Consider the following 22,112-nt stretch of genomic DNA (forward strand, 5'->3'; position numbering starts at 1 on the left):
ATGGGTTGTTATTCACAATACTGAAAATAATTTCTGCCACATTTCATTAGCTTAACATGGATTGTAAGTAAAAAATTTTTTTTAGATAAGTCTTATACAGGATTTATTATTATTTATAGATGATGTAAAATTTACCAATTATTTTTAAACAAAATATGCAGTTTATTAAACCTTCTTAAAATAAAATGGTTTAAGCAATGTAAATACAAATATTTTTTGACCTCACGATACAGATTAATTTCGTCATACTAAATTTTATCATTCGCATAAAAATAAGCTGATTTAATTTTATTTTAATACGAATATATTTTAAATTATCAATTTGTGTTACTAAGCTGCTGTATGAAGGGAAGATGTTTCATCAGTGGTATCAAGGGGGTCATATAAAGGTGATACGGTAACGATAAACAGAATCTACTTTGTATATAAGGTCCGATGGAGGGTGGTCGGGGTGTCACAGTCATTATGAAGTACTCGGCAGCTCTCCTGTTTGCAGTGTTTAGCCTAACCGCAGCATCTGTCCTGCAAAAGCAGGAAGATGTTGCAGACTATTACAACAACAACAATAATAATGGCAATAACAATAATGGCAACAATAATAACAACGGAAACAATAACCAAGGTAAGGTGTAGTCACATTTTCAGATAGTTTATTTTAATTGAATTGTTGTAAATATAAATTTGCTTATCATTTAACTAATTATAATAATTTACGATTATTGCATTTAAAAATTTATAAAAACCTCTTTTTAAAACAACTTTAAGTTTTAATAATGTACTCATATTACTTTTTAAAACTATTGATGAAGTTAAGTAACAAAATAAAATTTTATTTAATTACATTTTCAATTTCACTAAAAAAAAAAATCAAATCAATTTTTTTTAAATTTATTTCTATTCTGTATGTTTGTCTTTTTTTAAAATAAAATTTCATCGATGCTTAATGCTGAAGTTATGGTTTTACTAAAAAAATTTTTAAAATTCTCCCATAGGATACTTATAACTCTAACTCCGTTAGATCGCTATTATTTCTAATAAAAATTAGAAAATCTGTAAATTAATTATTAAACAAATTTATTTTAACTATTTATTCTCAAGTTTTCGCTTATATGATTGCCTTTCAAGAATTTAATCTAAATAAAACAATCGAATCAAAATTGTACTCCATAGTCAGTAATTAGCATTCCGTGGTTAGTGTGGGATTTAAATCCTGAAAAAAATATTTCAAAAAATTATCACGGAGTTCGTTAGAACTTCGTCGGTAAGAGCGACAAAGTCAACGAACCAGGTTTACAGTTCTAAACATGACTTAATGTAACAATGAAATAAAAATGGAAAAAAGTAAGTTTGAAAACATTATATTTCAGTTCAATTAGATTAGTAATAAAGATACTTTCAAAAAATTCCTAGAATTTTTTGGACAACGTCTTTTTTTCCATTTGGTGAAACGCGGGACTCGAATATGTCATTTTATTCTTTTTTTTTAATGTACCTTTATGAATTGCGCCACTAGATAGCAGTACTAGGTAGTGTACAAAAACTTGATAATGTACTTGAAATAATAAAATTTAAAAGAAAATATACCAGAGCTTGTTATAATAGTAAATGCTGTTGTGTAACTGAAGTACTGAAGATGAAACAATTTTTTTTAATTTCCATCACTTCTTTAAAAAAAATAATAAACGTATTAGTTTACAAGAGATTATACTAGTTTTATTGAAAACGGAATAAATAAAACAGAAATAAATTCCATTGGTAAAATGGAATTTAACGATAAAAATCGAGGGTTACACTTACAAAGTAATAAGTCCGATATTACATAAAGAATTTTCCATTCGTAAAGGTCATTATAATACTAATTTGTTATTATATCAGTTTTATTAAAAAAGGAAAAAAGGTATGAAGTGAACGAGTTATGACTAATCGACAAAAAAGATTGGCCGTGAAGTTCAATTTGTTTGTTCTAAGGCAATAAATTTTAATAATAAATTCGTAAGATAACAATCATTAATTCATAAAAGAATAATCTAACAAAACGCAGTGATATCCAAAAAAATTACAAGGAAATTGTAAACTGTACGTTAAGAGTCTCGGAGATAAAATTTCTTCCGCTCAAAAAACTAAAATTTCTGTAATATAAATAAAACTGTTTTTAACAAAACGATACTAATATAATAAATGGTAAAACCCTACATTTATATTATAAAAATCTGTTATTAATTTAGAATTATCTTAAAAAAAAAATTACATGTTAAATATATGTAATAGACAACAGATATACAATAATAGATAATAAACAATGTTTTAGCGTTCCATATAATAAACAAAAAAAAAGAAAATTTGTTACAAAACTCTGACGGCCCGATTTCATTTATTAAACAACGAATAATCAGAAGAATTTTTTTGTTTCAGTAAATGTGATACGTCTTACATATAAATGAGTTTCTACCGTGTTTGTTTTTCAAGTCTCGGTCATGAATAATTTTCAACAGCTGAGACATAGCAAAAATAGCAATGAAAACTCTTGCAAATAATGTCATTCCATACCTTTGCTCTAAGTTATACTTATGTAATTACAATAATGTCAGTTTGAACGGGAAGTTAAAATTTATTTTTTAATTATGAAGAAACTATTGTAACAAACGTTTGCTATGAATTTATACTATGATGATTTTATGATTCCATGATTTCCGGCTATTCATGCCAAAAGAATTCTCATAGATATTTATGTTATTTTCATAATCAGTCTTATCTGGATATAAAAGACTTCCGTTAAACCGGCACCTTCATTCAAATTAATCCTCAGTTTTTCATTCCACTTTTCAGTTAATTTCTTTGAGAAATTGTAACACTTTTTTTTTGATAAAATATAATAAATAAGACAATTATTATTATAATAAGATAACAAATAAATAAGAGTTTATTATAATAAATAACACTTATTAATATTCATCACAATTACTAAGTAAACATAAGTTAACAATTTGCACTAAAAATTTTAATTTCATCTTTTTACTGTGAAAGTGAAGAGGAACACTTTTGATGATCAAGATTACAATGACAAATATACACCTCTTAAAATTAAATACCTGTGAAAATGCTGTTTCATAGAAAATGTTAAATTACGTTTAAAAGAAAATTTATGAATTATGAAAAATGCTCTTTCACCTACCTAATGACATGCACTCTTTAATTTTTTTAATTTATAACACAGATTATATAATTATATCCCATCATATAATTACAAAAATAAGCAGTTATTTTAAAAGGATATTTATTTTAAAATAAAGTTTATAAGCTACGAATTTCGCTGTTCATTATTGAGTTAATGGCATATATTTTGCGCAAATATTTAATAGAGTAATTATTTTTGCATTCCCTTCTGAGTTAAGATTTATATTTTTTTTACAGGTTACCAACAGTTTTTTGAAAAGCAGCGCGACGTTCTAAGACTACTCACTAACTTGCAGCATAACAATCCTTACCAAGATCTTGTTCAACTCGGAAGGAACTTCAATCCATTCCAAAATGTCAATAACTTTTATGTAAGTTTATCATTAAAATTACTCGGTAATATTTTTACCAACGGAAACCATTATTACTCATTTTTTTACATTATTTTAGTAACCACTAGCCATCGCTTTCTTCGAGATAATTCACAGTTAGTTGCTATACCTCCTGTTATAATACAAGGGATAGAATAAATATAAGCAATTCTATGAATAGATAAAATCAAGGTATTAGTTTTACTATCTTCTTTAAAACTTATTTATTCTTGCAAAAACACACACTATACTCACCAATATATTTTTCTTACAACAATTAATAAACAAAGCATCTTTTATAAAACGTATATAGAGATTGAAGAAATGGGGATTGAATAAATAATATTAATTTAATTTTTTTTTTCAAAAGAAAATTATAGATTTTATTTCACGGTTCTTTACCTTTTAATATAGCAGCATAGCAAAAATACTCGTTCCGTAATACAAATTTAATTTTCTACAACTCTTTTGAAGTGTTTTATTTCGTTCTTAGAATAGACTACGGTAAAAAACCTATATTCAATAATAATACGAATAAATGCAAAAACGGTATACTATAATTTATAAGCATCTGTTATTTTTATATTCGTATTTTATTTTTTGTTCCTTTTCTTTAAAATCATTCAGATCCTGTAAATTATAACATAAAAGTTTCTACATTCTTTTAACTATTTGAAAGTCTAAACAGGGAATAACATACAAGTATACAGACAAATGATTATTGATTGTACGAATATTTAATGCCGTAACTATAACGATGGTAAGCAACTTGACAGGAATAATAAACCACTCCGGAAAAATAAAATAGCAGTTTTTAAGAATAACGAACATCCAATGAATAAAAAACATTTTGGTGATGAAAGCCAAGGGTGAAGTGGTTGCCAGAAACATCCCTCAAAGTGATGAACAATGATCTTACATCAGCCCTCAAAACTCAAATACATATAAAATTAATTCAACTCTACAAGTAACACATTTTCTTTAGTCACCCGTATGACTGACTGTATAGTGAAGATAATTAAAATAAACTCTTGAACAGAAACTCTTGTGCTTCAGTTGTTTGATATGTATCATTTCCATAAGAAAGAAAAGGAAGATAGCATGAAACAACATATTAACTTTGTTGTTTATAAAGAAAACAATTTTTAAAAAAACAATTAGATTTCATAATACGTAGAAAAAAAACAATTTCAATAAAAATGTGGGATTCTTAAAAGCAAAATGAAAATAAACAGGATACAGACTTTATTCCAATACTCATATAAAGTAACTGCATGTTTGTTTTTTTTTCAGAATAAGCCCGCTGTGAATCATTTCTTGAACAACTTTGCACAAAATAACTTCCTTCCCAAGGACGATGTTTTTACACCAAGCAGCCAGCAACACCAGAATCAGGTAGCACAGCTTTTCCACTTCTTCTACAGCGCTCAGGACTGGAACACATTTAAGGCGGCCGCTGCATGGGCCAGAGAAAGGATCAATCCACAGCAATTTGCTTATGCTTTCACAGCTGCAGTCCTCAACCACCCAGCTACTCAAGGTGTTGTCGTTCCTGCTCTCTATGAAGTAGTACCTCATGATTTTGTTCCGGCTACAGCTATCCAACAGATCTACAAAGCTAGGTTCCAAGGTAAAGTAAAATTAGATTAATTAAAATTATTTTTCTGCCAAATATTTACTTTAAATCAACGCATGAACTTTGAAATGCAAAAGTACTATTTCAATTTCAATCTTTTTTTCAAAGAACTAATGTATTTCCTTCCAAAATCTGTAACCAGAATAAACAAGTAACGTTTAAAGGAAAGAAAAAAATTTTTATTTTTTTCATTCTGCGAGCATAGATGTGCTTTCACGATGGGTTTAGAATTTTCTGTAGAATATTTCTACCATCGGGAGGCAACAAACTAACATTCTTTTAAACATTTTATTTCATTAATTACAACGTTTAATTTCTGCTTAAAATTACAGAATATTGCTCATTATTTTTTTATTTTGCGGTTTCCAAATCGATATTTTGTTTAAGAATGAAAATTTTTTTCAGTATGTATTCTTATGCAATTGCGTAACATTATTCTATTTTCCAAATACTTTCGGGTTAGTACAGTAAAAACTTTATTTTGTAAAGAAAACTTATTATTACGCGACACAAAATTTAGTTGATTATAGAGTTCAATTTTTTTTATTATTAAGTCTACCTTAATATCTTTTAGTAAATATTTTTTCACGTGAAACTTACTATCAAGTAGGTAATAAAAACATACCAGGTTGATCTAACCTGGTTACCGGGTTGATCTAATGGTAAACTCGTCATCGCAAATCAGCTGATTTCGAAATCGAGAGTTCTAAGGTTCAAATCCCAGTAAAAGCAGTTACTTTTATACTGATTTGAATACTAGATCGTGGATACCGGTGGTCTTAGGCGGTTGGCTTTCAATAAACCACACATCTCAGGAATGATCGACTTGAGGCTGTACAAGACTACAATTCATTTACAATCATACATATCATCCTGCGAAGAAATACATGATGGTGGTTCCGGAGGCTAAACAGAAAATAAAAAAAACACTAACGTATTCGTATACCCCAGTAAATTTCACAAATAGTGGGAAAATTACACGATAATTTTTTTTTGTTAATCATTTATATTAGCATTAATATTTTTTTTAAGTGAGTGTTTTCAATAGATATATTCATACTTTCAGATTTAGTGTACAAAGTGATATTGTTACAGGTCACCCATACTCCTATGTTTATGCTAACTACACAAACCAGAATGAAAACAACCAGTACTACAATGGTTACTCTAATCAGCACAACAACAATAACAACAACAATGGACAAAATAACAACAACGGAAATAACAACAGATACTACTATTATGGCCCACACAACCCCAATGCCGTTTTCGCTGTTAATGACGGATCCCAGGACAATAATGCCGGTACACCCGAGAACCCAGAAAATCGAGTCAGTTACTTCACTGAAGATGTCGGAATCAACGCTTACCACGCTGGATTCCACGTTCAAAATCCTGCTTTCTTTGGCGCCAATAATAACAATAATTACTTCGACAGCATCTTCAACAACTTTAACAATAACAATAATCAAAATTATAACAACAATAATTATTATTATAACTACAAAGCGGCCAAACGCGGAGAAGCTTTCTATTACGCACACCAACAGTTCTACGCACGCTATGTTCTTGAAAGGCTCTCTAACAACCTTCCAATTCCACAACCAATCAATTTCAACGACAAAATTGAGGTAATAATAATTTATGAGTTACTTTTAACGCTTTACTAAGTTTTACCGAATGTTGTAAAAAACAATTTTTTTTTTTTATCCAATCATCATGTCGAGTGATATTTTATAAACATAAGTGTAATTTAAAATTTTGTTATAAACATTTTTACATGTAACATTCTTTAGTTTTATTTTTTTGTTCATGTAGTAATGCAGATAATTTAACTAAATATAAAATTTGTATTATTATTTTTTAAAGTAATTATAACGGCTTTTTGCAGCCCGGTTACAATCCAAACCTTCAATATGCCAATGGTCAGGCAGTCCCTGCTCGCCCACCGAACACTTACTTCCAGCAGCAGCAGAAAAACGATAACAATAACAACAACAATGCTCAGCAACCAAACAACAACCAAGCACAGAACCCTCAAGTCTACGAACAACGTCTCCAGGAGGTCGCTGATACCGGTTTCGTTCAAAATGTAAGTAATCTTAAACGGATTTTCTACTTAGAATCTGTAAATACGAGTAGTAATAATTAGTAACTCGTAGTATTAAGATTTATTAATTTTACAAGTACACACTCACTCATAAATATATATTATGAGTGCTTGGAATTTATACGTGTGCTTCAAATTCATACGTACACACAAATTCGTATTTATGTGTACTAGCGAATTTAAATGTATGTATAATATATGAATGTATATTTATTCTGAGATGTAATTTTTACAGCCAGATGGAAGTAAAACCAACATCAACAATCAATACGGTCTTGGAATATTAGCCAATATCGCCGCTAACCCTGCTGATTCTCCAAACTCTGCTTACTACGGTAACTACTTTGCCGCCGGTAAGAACGCCATCGGTTTCATCGTCGACCCTAACAACCAAAACGGAGTAGCTCCAGGTGCAGCCGCCAATTTCGCCACTGCCTCAAGGGATCCGGCCTACTATCAATTCTTGGCTAAATTGAACCAGATATTTTACAATTTCCAGAACAATTTTGGACCTTACAACCCCAATGAGGTAATGCTGTATAATAGTTTAATTTTTTTTTTTACCGTTATAGCAAAATTTATTTTAACTCATTATGTAACTCTTCAAATCTGAAACCCTATTTAATGAATTTAATCTTCTAATTTACAGCTTAATTTCCCTGGAGTGAAAATTCAGACCTTTGATGTTTCTCGTTTAGTCACCTACTTCGATTACTTCAACGTAAACGTAGACAATGCAGTAAATAATCACAACAACAACGGCAATCAGAACTCGAATAATAACAACGGCCAGTACTACGTTAAATTCCAGAGATTGACCAACCAACCCTTCAACTACAAGTTAAACGTCCAGAGTAACAGAAATACAAACGCCGTCGTCCGTGTCTTCATCGGACCCAAATACGATTCCAACGGACAACAGTTTACTCTTCCACAAGCCAGCCAGTACTTCGTACAGCTTGATCAGTTCACAGTACAATGTATGTACACAATTTTTCTCACATATAACTTTAACACTTATCAACACACACATTAATTACTACTTACTACTACTAACAACAAATTATTTATTACATATAAAGATAAAATAGCTCAAACTTTCATACAAATAACAATGTGAGCATTGTTATTATTACAACATTAATAATAAATAATTAGTATCAGTTTAATACTGAGGGTTAAAGAATTTTTTCATGAATGAAGTACTTTTATTCTTCTATAAATTTTTAATAAAATAAAATGATTCCGTATCCGTTTCCTTCATTATTCTTTTGTGAATGTGATTATCTGCATAATTTCTTCAACAAACCTTTTACAAAAAGTATAATATTTTTGTGCAGAAAACAACCGTCTTTAAAATAGTACTTAACGAAAACCTCTTGATTGTAAAATATATCACTATATGTTACTGTGTGCCTTGTCATTATTACTTTCTAAATTGTAGAAAAAGTTTATTTTAATTAATCTGAAATATGGTTTATTTTCTAGTACATAACGGTCAGAACGTAATTCAAAGAAACTCTCAGCAATCTCCACTCTTCGTGCATGATGCTCCAAGTTTCCAACAAATCTACAATCAACTCCAACAAGCAAAACAAGGAAACCAAGGTTTCTTTGCCAATCAGGTTTGTAAATACATCAGTTTTACTAGTGATGTAATAGAATTATTGATTTTTACCTGACAGTAAACACAAGGAAGTAGGATTTACCTTATGAACGTTGAATAGAAATCTTAAAATTATATTTATTGTAAATGAGCTGAAGAACAGTTACTCTAACCTTAAGTTAACCCACATCTCACTGGTTACACTGTGAATAAATCATAACACCCGACTAGATGTTTTCACAATTTATTCAAAAATTACAAGACATAAATAACTACAACTCACACTTTAAATTGAGAGCTGAATTACTCAAATCTACAATGTCTAGTGTGGCTACAGTACCAGTACTTCACAACTTTCATGACAACTCCTGTTTGCCACATGAAAGTACTTACAAATGAAAAGAAAGAACTATTCTAAACGATTAAAAAAATAAATTTTTCAAAAATATAAACGCTCAGAAATAGATAATGATAAAAAAATTTCATAAAATTAGTTTATTTAAAAAAATTTTTAAATACAAAATTTAGTAACATTTTTATGTAAACTGTTTGAACAGTTGCCCTAATTTTGAAACTGAATTTTAAACATTATTGAACATTTTTATTAAAATATTAAGTACATTTATATTACGTCTAAACATCTTGTCACTGTAACGTCGCTAATTTTATTTTGTGTAAAACGTAATTTTTAAGTTGTTTTGTTTGTTACTGTAAATTCTTTTTTCTCAATATGCGATAATTTTTCAGTTTTATTTTTCTCAAGAATTTTTTTTATATCTCATCACTTGTCATTTATTCAATAGATTTGCAACAATTTTTTTTTTGTGCAGGCTTCTAACAAATTTTGGGGTTTTCCACAACGAGCTCAACTTCCAAAAGGTAAACCAAGTGGACAAGAATTCACCTTTTACGCTATCATCACTCAAGCAAACAATAACCAGAATGACAACAACTACAATGGAAACAACCAGAACAATAACCAAAATTACAACAGAAATAATCAGAATAGCAACGTAAATTTCAACAATCAAGTCTATGATATTCAGTTCTACGACAACAAATCCCTTGGTTTCCCATTCAACAGACCAGTCCAGGATGCTTATTACAACACTCCAAACCAGTTCTTCAAAACTGTCACCATCTATCACAAAGGACAAAACAACAATAACTAAAAAGCAATATTTACATGTTCTGTAAATCCATTTACTATTATATCCATCTGATAAAAATACATATGTCTTATTTTGCTTTGTATATATGTATATATGTAAACGAACATTTATAAAATAAACTCTGGAAAACAACATCATATGCTTCTTTTGTTATTTTACCTTTATTTATCTTCACTGTAGAATACCATCACAAAAGACGTTTAACTTCCCAATAAAAACATAAAAAGAAATTATACGTGCAACTGCTTGAGACCAATGAATTACAAAAACGAATGTTAAACCTCTAACGTTTTCTTAAAATAACCAATATTTGGTTATTTATATAAATAAAAAGTCCACTCTCCCTTTAAGTGGACTTACCCGTTGACTTGATATAGCAATAGTCCATATAATAATTTGTAAATGTAACAAAAATTTGCATTAAATGTAAAAATATATTTCAAAATTGGTGTATATTGTATATGTAAAAGTGAACTTAATAAAGTTTAAAAAACTCGGTTTTGGTAATCTTACCCTCACATACTGAAGAAAACAGTTCTTTCTTTTAATTAAAGTTTTCAAACAGTTAAAAACTAAGTTAGCAAAACTTAAACTTAAAAATATAAAAGTTTTAAATTCTCAAAAACCGTAACCATTTTTATTAAAAAAATTATAAGCGATATTTGATTTAAACTTACTTTTTTCTTTCATTGGAAAGCAAACCAAAATACTAAATAATTCCAGCCAAAAAAATAAAATTACGAATTATTACTAAGTCACATGCGATGAAAGTTCTTTCGTCATAAAACTTGGTGAAGGAAGCATTAACAAAGGAGCTTTCAAATAAGCTGCTCTGAGTAAAAGTGAAGAGTCTACGTACAGGTGTATAGTGACTCAATGAATGTCACGGAGTAAACTCGTACCCAAATAAAATCTATCTCATAAGCGAGTCATGCAAGTATCTGGATTACACCTTTTCTTTCTTTTTCCTATTTTCCGGTAATTACCGTTCAGATAATACTTGAATGAGGATGATATGTATGAGTGTAATTGAAGTGTAGTCTTGTACAGTCTCAGTTCGACCATTCCTGACATGTGTGGTTAATTGAAACCCAACCACCACAGAACACCGGTATCTACGATCTATTATTCAAATCTGTGTAAAAATAACTGACTTTACTAGGACTTGAACGCTGGAACTCAAGCCTTCCAAGTCAGCTGATTTGGGAAGACGCGTTCACCACTATACCAACCCGATGGGTTATCTGAATTACACTTAACGTCACACTTCTTTACGGATAAGTTCGGCTAACTCAATTAACAGAGTATCTGCTATGACACTAGAAAGAATCCTAGACAGTCTTCAGGTTGAAAAGATTCTGGCAGCTCTAGATCTGAACTCAAAATCAACTTTCTGGAAATCTTTCTTCACGTAATAGTCTAATATATAATATTTCCTAGAACTTCACCTTTTCTGAATCATTTGACAAAGCATGTCAGTTCATTCTCTCTCCCTCTCAACCTTTCTTTCTTTCTTTGAACTAAAGAAAGGTTATATTATGCTATTATAGGGGTAACAAACTGCTTAAAACAATTAGTTTGAATGGTTGAGCCAACCAATCTGTAAATTTTCAACATTCATTCAAAGTGAGCCAAATGAGTAAGACCTATCTCCTTAACGACACCAAACATGAAAAAAGATGGATTCCATAATGCAATCATTACACTCCAACTTTTATTAGTGTATAGAGGTCCAATCAAGCCAGTTAGGACCTCTGATAGATCAATATTCCCATCCGTTAATCAATACTTGAAGCAGTTATGACCATCCAGATCCGTCTTCCGTAACAGAAGACAGAGTTGCGGAGGAAACAGAGGAAGCCAAACAAAGAACCATCTGAACGGTAATTTGAACCATCGGTTCTAGGAAACCGAGGATTCAGATTACCGCTCAATGGCACTCTTGTAGATAAAGACCCCAATGAGAGTTGTTTCACTTATTTACGCACGAGTGTATTGCTTTATTTAAACAATAACGGTTTTATATCATGGATATGCCATTTTTTACTATTCTTTTACACAATTATTGTAATTCTTTCGCACGTTTAGCTTAATGTATTATTGTCATAATTACAATAATATAATCTTTTTTTACCAACTACCTACTGATATTAAGTATGAATTACAAATTAACACGTGTATACAAGTAATTAAGAATATTTACATTTAAACAACATTAAATAAAATTTTTAACTGCAATTAAATAATAAAAGTAATTGAACTCTTTGCCTCCTGTGTAAACATTGCTGTCTTTCCATGCTATTAGAATTTCTCTGTTACATTCTTTGTTGAAAAGTGATTAAATAACCCCGAAAACAATTTTAAAGTCAGTTTTACATTACATACTTACTAAAACCAAAAATACTTGCTGACCATGGACAGGTTACATAAACACTGACTAAGAAAAACTTCAACAACAATGATATGGACATTATTCAAAATAAAGTATATGTTCTGTACCCTGAATTTCTACAAGTTCATGGAGCTTCCAATTCCTGAGGGCATCATCTTAAAGCTGAGTGGATAAGCAACATTTAAATAAATCAGTGCATGAGACTTGTTTGTTCTGAAAAGTAAAGAAAACTCATGCATTATGCAAAACACCAAAATTAAAATATGTAAAAACGACAATTAGAATACAAAGAGCCCAAATACCTGGGCGTACTGCTTGATTCTAAATTGCTTTTTTAGTAACCATATTACTCAAGTAGTGTCAACAATGCCATGATACCGCACAATTTAGAGAGAATGGATCATCAAGAGATTGGATCATCTTTAGGCAAATTTAATGGTGTGCAAAAGAAATAGCAACGTGCGATATTTCAGAAACGTGGTATCTTATGCGGCCAGACTTTAAACTTACAGATTGCATTAAATCCGAGACCTAATCTCAAATTCACGAAACCCCTCCATAGAGCCCTTATGGTGACACAGGTCCAAAACCTATCTAGAGAATCTTCAATCTGAATCAGATTTGCGCTGGCATCTTCAAATCCGGCAATCCTAATTTTGAAGATGCGAGCTGCAATGGGAAACTGAAATAGGCAGTAGGTGAAGGTTCTCAGCAGATGTAGTTGACATAACTGCCGTTCCAAATTTAATTGCGCCGTCCTACACCACCCTGAAAACCAAGGTTCAAATATTTTAGGCTCTAGCAGAACGAATGGAGCACTTCACTTGAGGCAGTACTCTTTGTATAAATTCATGCCATATTTAAGGAGACAGTATGCCTCTAATACTATTGTAAGAGAATGACAGTTACTCAGGATTAGTCCAAGCATGGAAATTTTGGCCGATATTTGAAGAGATTTGGCCAGTCAACTGATGAATATTGCTCTTGTTGAAAACAAAGAAAATGGATCTATTCAATAAACAACTGATGTTTTAATATCCTGCTCTTGGGAAGGCTAGAGATCATATCATCACAGAGATTTAACTTCATAGAGAAAACTGGCTTCTTATTGAAACTAAGACTATATGCCGCGAGCCACACGGTTAAACGGTGTTGGAGTTTCTCGAAGAAGCTGCTACTCTCAGTTATCAATTAAGTTGCGAAGTCTTGGTTCTTCTGCAAAGGCTCGTTAACTATATCTTATGTTCATAAGGTTGGACAGATATTAACGGTTAAGCAGCTTTTTGGTGGTTCGGTGGGCGCATCTCAACTTGGGCTTCTAATGAGGTGAATTTATTCCCTAGCTGCTTCAATATGACTAAATTTTTAATTTAACTTTTGAAACCTTAAATAGTTTTTGTTTATGATGTGATAGTGACGGACACAAGCTTTACTAGCGCTAGGTGAGTTTATCCACCATTTACCATTTACAAACTGTAACTTGTTTTAGTTTTATTATTTATTTTATTGCCGCTCATTAATTTATATTAGTATATGAGTTCGTAAGACAGACTTTCGGTCCATCCGTTCGACGACCAGAGTGATTGCTAGAGAGGTGGCTTTATAATTGCCAATAAATCATTTACCTGGGTTGCAGAACAATTTGGGTTTTTTCTATGTAGTTTGCAACCATGTTTTAGACAAAACCTTCTGTGTTATTAGACTGTAGTCGTATTGTTGATAACTGAACCAGTAGATATCATAAGGTAAACAGACAAGTTTATAACTTCCGAAAAAGAGCGAATTTCTTCATTTCTGTTGGTAAAAATGGGTTGCCAGTAGTTTTCCGTATTACCAAATACTAACGGCTCCTGAAATGGGACGCATGACTTGATTTTGAAATAGTTTCAATTTAGATATTATAGTGTAATAATTTACGTTTTTAAATTCAGATTCGAAATTTAAAATTTATTTAAATCTTTGGTTGGAGTTCAATAAAGTGAGGGAGATAACCAATTTTTGCCGGATATTCTCTTCAAAACGTTCAATATTTTCAGCAGTTTTTAAATGCGATTTGGTTAATCCAACCCAAAGACACGAAATTATTTCGAGTTCTCGCATTGCACGGTTCGTTTATCATCAAATAATAGTTATTTGGGTCATAGGGAAAGCTGTACAGTAAGTTATTCAACACTGACTTTTATTATATTTTTTTTGTTAAACCTCGTCTGTAAAATAGCAACTGCTTCATTAATCTCTATTAAAATTGGGTCAATTTTCCTTTTTTGCAATAAGATCCGTATTGCAAGATTTCGACATAAAAACTCGATTTAATGCCATCGAATTTTATATTTCGCCAGAACATTTGTGTATAATAACGTAAAATAAAGTGGGACTGTAACAGCACCTAGCTGATTTCCATATTTTAATATATTGTAGCTACAGATCGTTTTGCTGACCGTACTGCGCTCGCAATACAATACTGTTAATGAATAAATAAAAAACAACCACTTCACTTTTCCATTGAGAAGCAATACTTGCATAGTTAATCGAAAAATTTTAATATTTCAACGGTATAAATTTGCTGTTTTTGATAAAGGAGGAATTTCATCGTTCGATATCTCAGTAAAAAAAAGCACTGCCGCTTGAAGAATCATTCTGCAATTATTGAGATTTTCTTCCATTATTATACCAAAACTAGGGCTGTTCTTAATTTTTAATGAATTAAAGGCTCACTGAAGTTAAACCTTCGGACGGAACCTAAAACCGCTTGAATTGAAATTTTTTGCAAACATTTTTAGCTTCTGATTTTATAACCTTTTGGATTTCTAAAGATTTTTTCTTAAAAATTTTTTAAATTCATTTTAAGATAGTGATTTTACTTTTCAGTTGCTTACTTTTAAAAGAACAACATTTTCGTTCCTTATTTAAATTAAAGATGAAATGTAGGATTGCCACACCAGATTAGTTCACCAACTTAGATTTCTTTTAGAAATAACCTCTTCAATTTTATTTTTTCAACCACTTATTTCTTCTACCTTCAAATAAGCAAAATAAAATATTTAGAGTTTAAAAGTTAAAAACATATTATAGTTTTTTAAATAATCTTTTTTACTTTTAAAGCTAAGTAGTAGCATGTGGTTTTCTTAAAATATATGCTATTAATTCGTGTTTGACCATCTTCTATATTCATTATTAAACTGTAACGTTCCAAATGTAATACTATATTAATTATATAATCAGAAAAATGATCGCTAATAAATGAGCAACCAATCTTAAGAAACAAGGATTACAAATGATGTGAAATTTTGTAATATGAAAAACAGTAGGATTAAAAAAAAAAACATGATTCGAATTCCAAAGAAGCAGTGTTAAGATGACAGGACTATTAGGTTAAAATTTCGAACGATGTTTACCTTTTATGAAGGGATTTTATATATATTATTCTGAAGGAAATTATTCTTGTTGAAATTACTAACTGAACAACATACTCAAGAAGAGCGTTATTTTACTATAAATTACTAACGGAGGTTCCTTTAAAGAAAATTGATGGATATCATATTCTGATAGAACTTACTTTGTGAATACGAGTTTTTTTATTAGATTAAAACCCTTAAAACTGCCAGTAGTTAAATCATTTTCTATCTTACTATAGTACGTCAAAATATTCTCATTTAATTTTTTTTTCATTGTCGTGAGTTATAAAGTGAACTTATAATTTATTTTAAAATAAATCACAAACACCCTAGTTTTTCAAACAGTAACGACCATAGTTTATTGTTATCAAACTAAAATTGTCTTAGTTTTCAGCGACATAACTAATATTAAACATTTTATTGGAATTACAGGATAGAATAAGAATAATATTTGACATTTTAAATTAGAACATAATTTTTCTAACAAAACAGTATACCTAGCGTAACCCAGGATTTATTAAAAAAAAGTGTGCTCATAATGTTGTTTTAAAAGAAAGATTAAATCACAAAAGTGTCTGTGATACTACGATACAAATCGAAGTTCGGATACACAACCTAGGTTTCTCGGTACTAACTCACAAATATAACCAAAGATTTCTTCTTAAAATTTCCTACTCTACATTTAACGTTTAATTTTAAGCTATATAAAATTATTTCTTTTGGTCTAAAAAATCAGTTTCAACAGCTTTCTGGTTCATACTAATGATAACGAAAATCCGTAATATATCTATTTTGATTGAAGTTTTATAAATAACCCATAGGTAACTAGAATAAACAAATTAAACTTACACAAGAAAAAACTTCTTTAACTAAAAAATTTCATTAAAATTCCCTCTCAAAACGTTATTGGAATTTCTGTTACACACAGACCAAGTTGCATACAGAATACTCAAATCATAGTTAAAATTTTTATTCTGAGGCAAGATAAGAATTTTGAGTGAAAATCATTTTTATGCTTCGCTGAGATTCTGTCAAACATTCGCATAGTATGATGTAATATAACGAATGTAAGGCAAATAATAATAACCTGTTTATACAAAATATCTTCAGTGAAGAGGATTCTACTCATAAAACTAACCAATGCGCGCGCGCGTGTGTTTGTGTGTGTGTAGTCTATATAATGTATACATACTTACACCTACAGACATACAATAGTATTTTTATTTTTTTTTTATCGGTAAGTCGGAGGAATGCCATTTATGTACCGAGTATCGGACTCGCGAACAGGTTCCGCAAGATGTTATTAAGAGTTTGTATGTATGCCTGTGCCCTAACCTCCTTTCTCACCGACCCTCCATTCCTAGGGCCGGACCGGCAGTTAAGCATCGCGCGATCCCGGGAGGTGCCATCAGGCTGACGGGATTCAGAGTCTCCGTGCCTCATCACTGTCGCTGATCCACGCAAGCGCAGACCAACGACGGCTCCGTAGGGAGCTGTTCTCCTCCCCCTCGCCCACCGGTCATGTACTTCTGCCTCTCTCAGAGGACTTTGCATTGTTCTACTAAACCTCCACGGTAGTCGAGGGGAGTGTTCTTCAGAGCTTCGTCACCTGCCCAAGATCAAGTCTTCACCCTATTCACGGTGATCTATCTCCTTGCTCTTTCCTACCTCCTCAATATATTTCTCGACAGCATCCCATTCTTCCTGCTCAGTGAGCATGTAACTGACGGTCTCTTCTGGGTTTAACCGGTCAAGTTCTAGTTCTTTCATCTGAATCCATCTCAGGCAGGTAAAGTTATGCTTAGGAGAATCTTCTTCCCCGCACAATATACACCACAGGGAATCCCTTATCCCGAACGGGTGAAGGTATGTACCAAATTTACCATGTCCAATCAAGCTCACTTCATGGCTTTTTTCTGGGTATTAGCCTCTTTGTACACATAACTTTATTTGAGGCTTCCCACTCGGTGACGAGCAGCTCATTTGCTTCTGCCTTTGTCATGCCTTCATGAGTTCTGACTAGCTAATTAGCTCTGAGGTGAATAGGTGGGACACCTGCCAATAACACCTCTACCGCCTCCCTAGAAACCGTTTTATATGCAGATTTAATTTTTAGCGCTATCTTCCTTTGGAGAGAGGCTAGCCTCTGAACGTTCCTTTTCCGCTGAAGTGCCTCACGCCAGACCGATATAGCATATAATATCACTGACGTGACAGCTAATAGTATCAGTCTTCGTTTAAATGTCCTAGACCCCCATCTATTACTCATGAGTTTACCCAGAGTCACGATCTCTTTTTCCGATTTTATGGTAATACGGAATATTTCCGTAATATGTTTGCTGATCGCTCGATTCACACACCTAAATATTTTATTCTCAGCCCGCACATTAAAACCTTCCATCGCTACGATTATGTCTCCTATTTTTCTCCTTCCGACCATCGCCAGCATGGTCGTTTTTTTTTTTGAGCTAACTTCAATCCCTTTGTTTTAAGCCAGTCACTTATCTCCGTCACGGCCTCTGTAGTTGTTGTTTCAACCTCTTGCTTCGTTTGATCTGCCACAAGCTGGACAAAATCGTCGGCATATGCTACGATGAATGTATCCACCGGGAACTCTAGCCTCAAGAGATCTTCGAAGACTACGTCTCAGAGGATAGGGCCCAACACCGACCCTTGTGGGATACCCTCATGCATTTGGAATCTAACCTCCCCTTCCTCTGTTATTGCCATCAGGTTTCTGTCATACAGGTAGTTGTTTAATACCCCTATCAGATAATCATTAATGTTTTTCTGCCTCAGTGCCCCCAGCACAGCCGGCCAGGGGACACTGTTAAAGGCGTTTTGGACGTCTTATAGTATAATTAACGGGATTCGCTTGTCCTCCTCGTCCCTGCGGCTCGGTCTTTAGCCCAAGTTGTCACCCTTTGGATTGCATCTGTCGTGGATTTGCCTCTGACAAACCCGTATTGGTTGGGCGATAGTTCTCCAGCTCCGTTTATCTCGTCCCAAACCCGTCCCGCCAGCAGTCTTTCATACAGTTTCCCTAGTGCATTTAATAGACAGATAAGCCTGTATTACTTTTCCTGATCATCTGCTCTTGGTTTGGGCAGCAATACTAACCTGGTCTCTTTCCAAGAGCCCGGGAAGCCACCTTGGCTCAATTAATTACACTAGTCAACGAAACAAAAGGTTTTCGTTTATCTGGAATCGTAAATGGAGATTCTAACTAATTTTTAGGGTGTTGAATTCAAAACTGTTACCAGAATTTGGATAAGTTACGTTTTTTAGACACATACGATTTATTTGCCAATAAATGTACAATCATTGTGAAATCAATATTTTTAAAAAATTATTATTTATGTGCATCCATTTAAAAGTTGTTTATTTGTTAAATTTTTGTTTATTCAAACAGATAAAAAATATACATTAATAAAAATTTAAAACAATAATTTTAAAAGTCTAAGTCATTGGAATTGTCTTACCTTTAATTTTTAAAATATGTTGAAAAACCTTTTCGCTTGTAAGATGTTTGATCAGTTTATCTAAACAAAAACTAACAATAGGCATCCAACATTGCAGGATCTCATTTTCCTTGGTACCAATGCTCAATGATCAGAATATCTTGAATCTTGTTCATCGCTGACAGAGCCCGAATTTGCGGGAAAATGTCTAGGTGGGAGTGTAGGAAATGAATTTTTAATGACATCCTACATCCTAAACTTTTGTAGTTTTCTAACAGCTTATTAACGAAAAAATATATTTTTCATCTTTTCTGTTGCCTAAAAAATCCACTAAAAACGTCTTTGAAGGATTAGACCCATGCAGCTACTCCACATTCGCTAAGTTTATCGTCAAAATTTAAGTCTTAAGTAGTTTAATGATTTGTGGATTGGTAAATACACCTTCCTTCAGCGTAGCGTCACTAAATTTAGGAAAAACCATTTTTAAAAGATTATATCCTGGTCTAAATTTGTCTAGTGCCTTTACAAAATGTTTCATAAGTCCGAGTTTTGTGTGAAGTGGCGACAATATGATTTTACCACTCTCAATTATTGATAAATGCTTTAAATTTTATTCACCAGCCACAAAGTTCTTCATTTGGTAATTAGTTTTTGTATCACCACTATCTCAAAGACAAATAAAACAACAATGTTCCGTTAAACCACCTTGTAAACCTTGTTTTAGTAACGCAACAACTTTGAGACCACTGCAAACTTGCCAGATATGCTCTTTGTATTTTATTGCTTCTAATATTGATAAAATAGTTTCATACGTTTCTTTCTTGTCGAATGCATGAGCTAATAATGGAATGGATGGCTGTTTTTTACCATTATGCAATAAAACTGCTTTCATGCTAATTTTAGAAGAGACAATAAAAAGACGCCATTCTTCAGAAATATGCTGAATTCCAAGCTCTTTCATCTGGCCATCGACATCAGTACAAATGCACAATGAATTTTTCATAATAAAATTAGTTGAAAAAGTTTTATTTCGTGTTCTAAACGTAGTAACATGTTTTTCCACTGTTGCAGTCTAGAACCCAGAAATTCAGCTTGCAACTTCTCTCCGTGTAGTATCGTCTTTAGAGGTGAGGATACATTTGCATATTTTATGATATTTTTATTTTTGAATGAAAATCCAAATATATTTGTCATACAACAGTAGCAGTCGGTGAAGTGGTCCTTAGGTTTACAAACGGCATGGTTCGTTGTTTCCCCTTCAACCATTCAATTAGAATTACTTAGCACGACATGCAAATAAGATAAGTCGTCCAGAATTTAAAAGCTATTTTTATCAATTCAGAAACAGTTTTTCTTTGAGATTTAGGCGTAAATTTACCACAGATATATTGTCTGGTTGATTTGAACATCCACGACCGTTTGCAGAAGCCATGTTGTAGCAAATAAAAACGAGAAAAATTACTTTTGTATTATAAAAAATTGATGAAAATATAGCAATACAATAAAACTCTGAGAAACAACACACAGAATAAACAAATGAAGCTAGACTGAATATGATTTTAAGCTCTGTAGTAGGCAACAACAGATATCTACATGATGTCATCAAACAGAGATGTTTATACGAGCCTACTTCGCATGAAACAGTGCATATATATTTGTTCCTTTAGTATCTATATATGTATAAAGTAAAAATAGAAAAACTATTCTTAATTGTAACAGTATTTGATCAAAATGAGTTAGTTATAAAAAAACTTTACAATTTACACAATTAGGTGGTAACACAATATCAATAGCATATTTGAAATCAGTACCCAAATTACAGTGAGAAAAGTAGTTTAACATCTTAGATACAAATTTTATGTTGAATAGTATTGTTTTAAAACTTATTAACAGAAAAAGGTTAATTATTTATTCTAGCTATCAAAAATCTTCATGTAATTCATACAAAGGTGTAAAATTATGAAATTTTATACCCACATCGTTATGGTTGGATTTATGAATAAACAATTACAAAAAAATAATAATATTTAATATAATAATATTTATTTAATTATATAATAATAATAATATATAATATAATAATATTTATTTAATTATATAATAATAATAATATATAATATAATAATATTTATTTAATTATATAATAATAATAATATATAATATTTATTTAATATTTAATAATAATATTTTTCTGAATAAACAAATACAAAAAATAATCATTTCCCTCAACATCCAATGTGCTAATACTGAATAAAAGATATATTTTCGTGACATTAATTGTGGTAGACAACACTATTCTTTGGTGGTTAACTTAACCACACGTCTCAGAAGTAGTCGACATGAGTTTGTTCAAGACTACAAATTTACCGGTAAAGTTACATTACACTGATAAGTCGCTAATGTCTTTAATTGTTGATGCAACAATCAATAGGAATATTAAAAAAAAGTGGTAGAATAATTCACAAAAAAAAATCCAGTTTTTAAATGAAAATTATTTGCTATTATTTTTAGTGGTACATTATTGTTCAGAACATTTAAAAACTATGAAAACCGCTTCCGCCTTTAGCTTACCCAAAAATATAATTTTTAAGTACTGTCTTATACAGGGGCGTCCGATTTATTAATGTTATAGCTGATGGGAAATTTAGTGATTGATTTTAAATAAAAATATTCAATTTATTACACTTTCCTAAAATAAAACTGTCTAACCAAAGTAAATGGTGACATATTTTGACTTTGTAATAAGAAAATAACTTTATCGCATAATAATAAGTTGATACATTTTTTTAAATATA

General features: G+C 31.3%; 1 protein-coding gene across 1 annotated transcript; it reads left to right on the forward strand.

Annotated features, from left to right (window-relative positions):
• The first annotated feature begins 439 nt into the window (after nucleotides 1-439).
• LOC142329705 (hexamerin-like) lies at nucleotides 440-10,206 on the forward strand. Its single transcript, XM_075374421.1, has 9 exons — nucleotides 440-622; nucleotides 3,412-3,545; nucleotides 4,839-5,175; nucleotides 6,277-6,812; nucleotides 7,073-7,273; nucleotides 7,527-7,820; nucleotides 7,941-8,271; nucleotides 8,780-8,916; nucleotides 9,728-10,206. Exons 1-9 carry the CDS (start codon nucleotides 466-468, stop codon nucleotides 10,067-10,069), a joined length of 2,469 nt encoding a protein of 822 aa, XP_075230536.1. The 5' UTR covers nucleotides 440-465; the 3' UTR covers nucleotides 10,070-10,206.
• The last annotated feature ends 11,906 nt before the right edge of the window (nucleotides 10,207-22,112 follow it).

This window comes from Lycorma delicatula, chromosome 1 (genome assembly GCF_047948215.1).
Source record: "Lycorma delicatula isolate Av1 chromosome 1, ASM4794821v1, whole genome shotgun sequence".
Lineage (NCBI taxonomy): Eukaryota > Metazoa > Arthropoda > Insecta > Hemiptera > Fulgoridae > Lycorma > Lycorma delicatula.

Excerpts from the sequence above, each read along its gene's own strand:
- LOC142329705 (XM_075374421.1), top strand. The coding sequence starts at position 466 with ATGAAGTACTCGGCAGCTCTCCTGTTTGCAGTGTTTAGCCTAACCGCA. Across the intron at positions 7,274-7,526 it reads ATACCGGTTTCGTTCAAAAT|CCAGATGGAAGTAAAACCAA; the intron begins GTAAGTAATCTT and ends TAATTTTTACAG. Across the intron at positions 8,917-9,727 it reads AAGGTTTCTTTGCCAATCAG|GCTTCTAACAAATTTTGGGG; the intron begins GTTTGTAAATAC and ends TTTTTTGTGCAG.